Here is a 4,787-nt window from a genome sequence, read left to right as displayed (position 1 = left end):
CATGGGTTACAGTGTCTTTAAAAAACACAAATGAACACAAAGTAGGCTTACAATTGCTTTGGCGAATAATATAATTGTAACATGCATAAAAATTGTATTCATTTGCTTTGTGAATACGTCTTCGATTACTTTTCAGACCCGTATCTTTCCTATCTCTGGCATACATCTTCTGTTTTAGTGGAAAATTGCACAACATCATTCATTCATACATCAGCAAGTCAACAGAATGACAGCTCTCCCTTCTTTAACTATCATATAAATGACAGACGCCTTACGGAAAAGTTGAAAAATTGCCGTTACGTAGAAGAAGTGCTATTATTGATAGCATTTTCAATACGAAATGTCCACCAGGTGCCAAAGTAAACCTTTTCTTTCACTTTTTATTCGCTTTTATTAGCTATTTGACTTATTTTAGAAAGTGGGCAATTACCTTTCACCGTCTTGTTTATTATCCTCTTAATTCATTTGAAATGTCATCTTGAGATATAAACTGAAAACAAAAACGACTTATACACAGATTAACATGAGTTATATAAATCAGTGAGTTATAACTGATAAATGACTTAAACCCATGAATATACTTGGCTTCTCCCTTTTTTTTTCTTGTTAGAACGAGGTGTTAAGACATGAGGGTGCACACAGTTTTTAGCCCCTCAAACCTCAAGCGTGATGTGTCTTTCTCTGCTGACTCAAAGTAATATTTTGACTTGTCGTGAAAACGAGCTGCAATGTGAGACCGAGAATGTAATTGTGGAAAAGTTTGTTCATTTGTGCAAAATGTTATTCAGGTCTAATAACAGACGCAATAAAGTGTCATTGTAAAATCGATATTATTTTATACTGTTTTAAAATGAATAAAACTAAGGTGAAGAAGGGTGACCACAGGTGTCACGAGCCTAGATGTGGTTAAAAGCTTGCAGACAAAATGTTTATCTTCTCAGAGTGTAAAGGAGGAAAAATATGTTGAGAATGAAGTGACTGTTGAGACCACACTGACCCACACACATTTCTTTATAATAGGAAATAACACATTGTGACGTGTCTTGAAAAATTAATTTCAAAGTAAGACTTCTCGTAAGACCGTCACCTTAACTAGGTTGGTCTGATTATGAGTTTTGTATATTTTGTACATTGTAACAGCTTAGTGCTGCATCTGTCAGATCTGCATCATGAAATATTGATATTTGGACGTTTATTCTATTTTAGATAGTCTTTCTTTTTTACCTTTACTGTTATTCGTTTTGCTACACTTGTTTTATGCATACAGATTTTATTTATTCACTTATTTATTCGTTAATACTTATATTATTCCAGAAAACAATGAAATATTTTAAAGCACTTTTTATTTTAAGAAAATTATTTTTCATTTGTAATTTTAGTATTAGTACCACAACAAAAACATTAAGGTTTAAACATTAAAGACAAGTGATCAGTCGGCTTTGTGTGCTTTCTGTATATTCTAATGCTTATTTATTTATCTAATGAATATTTTAACATTAATTATCTATGACTTTTCCACACTAGGTTATAAAAACAATATTTCATGCGTTTTTTTATTTATAATGGAAAAACATAAGGGAACAACCAGTTGCTTTAAAGTAATTTGTTTTAATGTTAAGTGGCAACAGGTCTTCTTGAGTTGTAGACCTTCACACCGCTTTGCATGGAAGAACGAGCATGTTTGGTCAGGAGAGCTCCAGTGGTCTGCTTCTCTCCACAGAGGTCTCTGTTCAACAAACAACAATCAGATGTCATCTGGCATTTTTATTTGACCTCGCAAAACAAGAGTAACAATGGCATTATACTTACCGTATGTAGGGTTCGATGTCATCTTGCGTCCATTTTTCTCTCAGGCTGAAGAGGCTGTTGAATCGCTCCAGTGTGTCCTCGGGCAGATCTTCCACACGCAGCAGTGAGACGGTCTCTGGTTTAGAGCTTCGATCTAACAGAGCTAAACCCTGAACATCACAAAACATAAAACATTAAATTGCAGGCCAGGAGTTTGAAATATTTACAGAAATATCAATTGTTTTTGGAGATTTTGTTTAATTAAAGGCTACTGTGCAGGTTTGTTTTTTGTGCAGGTATCTTGGCTGGAAAAAGCCTGTCAGCAGACTCCAGAAGCTCTTAATATTGTGCAGTGATTAAAGGACTAGCTCACCCAAAAAAACAAAACTGCACCGTATTTTAGTCATCCCAGATGTACATGACTTTCTTCGTTCAGACAAACACAGTCTGAGTTTTTACAAAATGTATCCCGAAGAAAATCATATACACCTAGGATGGCTTCGGGGTGAATAAAATATGAGCCAATTTTCATTTTAGGGTGAGCCATTTCTTTAAACTTACAACAGAGATAGACCGTGAAATGGAACAAAAACATATATTGTGTCCAAAATGGAACTTGCTTGTTTGTTCAGTGAATGTTGTGTTTATATCCCATTGTGGTCATATTTTGGAAAAAAAAAAACCCCAGTACTTTAGCTTTTGTAAAAAAAAGTTGAAAAATGCCTGTGTGTATCTCTGGTCTGATGAACTGGGTTACTAAACTAAACTCACCCGGAGCTGATCCAGTCTAGCGTTCATTCCCTCAGGAACGCTCTGCTGCCAAACCTCCTGGAACTCGGACAGGTTGAACTTCACGGCGTTTTGCAAGAGCAGCTGAGCCGTGGCTCTGCATACTTTGTCCTCCTCCAGTGCATACATCACCTGGCCATCTGAAAGGGATGGATACGCGCAAACGGATGGAAAGCACGCAGGGTTCTTCATTCATCAAATCCATAACGCACAGCGAAAAACTAACCTTCATTACTGTAGCGCCGTCCGTAACAGTTCAGACAGTGTTCTATCATGGCTCTGATTGGTTAACAAGTAAAAAGTAGAGCGTTAAAACCAAAACAAAAAGATTTTTTTTTACCAATTATTAATTCTGTAACGTTCATGATGACTCACTTGGGCTCAAGGGATCCCAGCTCTTCTAGACAGACACTGAGAGGAACTTTACTGAAAGACCAAGACTCCGAGTCCACCAGCTGTGTCACATGACCCAGGAGCTTCATCTCATAATCAAAGTCCAGAACCCTCCAAAATCCTACAAAACAAACAAAACTCTTCATTCTTCAGAAAAAAAAAACATCTCATCCCAACAGAATCTGTTGTACAGATGTACGTCTGAAATAATTTAATTCTGTATTTATTTTATTAACCTGTCAACTATTTATATTAATAGAAAATTTTACATCAGATTAGCATAATTACTGACAATGTAATAATAAGAAGTTTTAAATGTATTTATTATTAAACAGTGACAGTCTTCTATTATTAAATATTACCTCCAGACCTTTAAAACTAATACTAAAAATAATTCCTAGATAAAATAATAATAATATCCAGCAACTACAATTCTAAATGACTTACTTCATCAACAAATTCCCTAAAAGCTTTCTCATCCAATACATATCTTCAAATACATAAAGAATAATATATTGGTCACATTTCCAAACATTATATGCATAAAACCCCACATTAGAGCTTACCGTCAATTTCACAAGCATGGACATTTTTAAGATGTGCCTCAATTTCTTCTCTACTCGCCTGTATTCTTTCAAGAAGATCATCCATAGCGTACTGACAAATAAAAAACAGATGTGATTTTTGCACAAGATGAATAAGCTCGATTAAATCTGCTGTTGTTTAGTAAGATTTTATCAGAGGTGTACCTTGGGTCCCGGTGACTCCTCCTGCGCTCCCACCGCTGGACCATCATAAGGATTCTCCATCAGAAGTTTCTTCAGCTTCTTTAACCTCGGCCTCTGCCTCCTCAGCTCCCAGTAACAATTTGAAAACCCCCAAATCTGTAAAAAAAAAAATAAAAATACAAACATTACTTGCCAAAGCGCGTAATCGGCATCGCCCTCTCCATCAGTACAGCAGGATAAAAGGCCATGTTCAGGAAGTGACCTGTGCGCTCATGAGGAGCTGAGGAGATGCGGAGATGTCAGGCATCTGCTCTGGAGTTTTACATCCTGGTACAAACAGCAGCAGATTCGACGTGTCCGCGATTTTTAAGTCGTAGGTCTTGTCTTCGCTGCACAGGACTGCGTGCTCGTCTTTATCGCCTCTGATTATTAGACTAATGAGAAACACGGACACCACGACATCATGTACTACTAATTGTGCGATTGATCACTGGATAAATTAATACCATAGCCGCTTAGAAGAAAGCAATACCAGCTACCTCTTGCCTGCTTCGATGTGTTTGCAAAGTGTGTCATCCAGCTCCATGAGACAGTAATCGCCCGACGATACGCTGTGTCCGAAAGAAAGAGAGTACGTGACGGGCTGCAGGTCTTCTTCCTTTACTTTAGCGATTTGCAGCGTGGCTTGAACCTCTTCTAGTGTCCTCATGCTGTCAAAATTTGTTTTATCCAAGTCGACTCGGTATAAATGCTCGCGCTGTTGCCGGCTCTCAACTTTCCCGCGAAAGTTTGGCCGGAAGATAAAGTTGATTGACAGCAGCAAGAGCCAATGAGCGTTGGACCGTTGTAATGCTGCATGGGCGTTACTTGTCCGCTAGATGGCGCTTGGCACGATTTAATTTGCTGGCCTGTACTTTTTGAATTTTTGTTTTGATGCCCACAAAAATGTGCAGTGCCATTGAAAACTAGCTGTACACTGTATCGTGTCTCCAAGAGACGTTTCTGTTTTTCTGTTGTTGCCCCATATGTATTATGCTCTTCGTCGACACTGCTGTCCTAAACGTACACTTAAAAAAAAAAAAAAAAAAA

The 4,787-nt window shown here is 37.5% G+C and overlaps 1 protein-coding gene across 1 annotated transcript; it reads right to left on the bottom strand.

The window, feature by feature from the left end:
* Nucleotides 1-1,588: 1,588 nt before the first annotated feature.
* dscc1 (DNA replication and sister chromatid cohesion 1) lies at nucleotides 1,589-4,504 on the bottom strand. The gene is made up of 9 exons (XM_043260375.1): nucleotides 4,238-4,504; nucleotides 3,961-4,132; nucleotides 3,720-3,854; nucleotides 3,537-3,627; nucleotides 2,953-3,091; nucleotides 2,804-2,856; nucleotides 2,560-2,717; nucleotides 1,810-1,958; nucleotides 1,589-1,726 (listed from the first exon to the last, which is right to left on the bottom strand). Exons 1-9 carry the CDS (start codon nucleotides 4,405-4,407, stop codon nucleotides 1,615-1,617), a joined length of 1,179 nt encoding a protein of 392 aa, XP_043116310.1. The 5' UTR covers nucleotides 4,408-4,504; the 3' UTR covers nucleotides 1,589-1,614.
* Nucleotides 4,505-4,787: the final 283 nt, after the last annotated feature.

The sequence above is a fragment of the Puntigrus tetrazona genome, chromosome 16, assembly GCF_018831695.1.
Source record: "Puntigrus tetrazona isolate hp1 chromosome 16, ASM1883169v1, whole genome shotgun sequence".
NCBI lineage: Eukaryota > Metazoa > Chordata > Actinopteri > Cypriniformes > Cyprinidae > Puntigrus > Puntigrus tetrazona.
The sequence above is the reverse complement of the archived record's forward strand: the minus strand, read 5'-3'. Positions and strand labels throughout refer to the sequence as shown.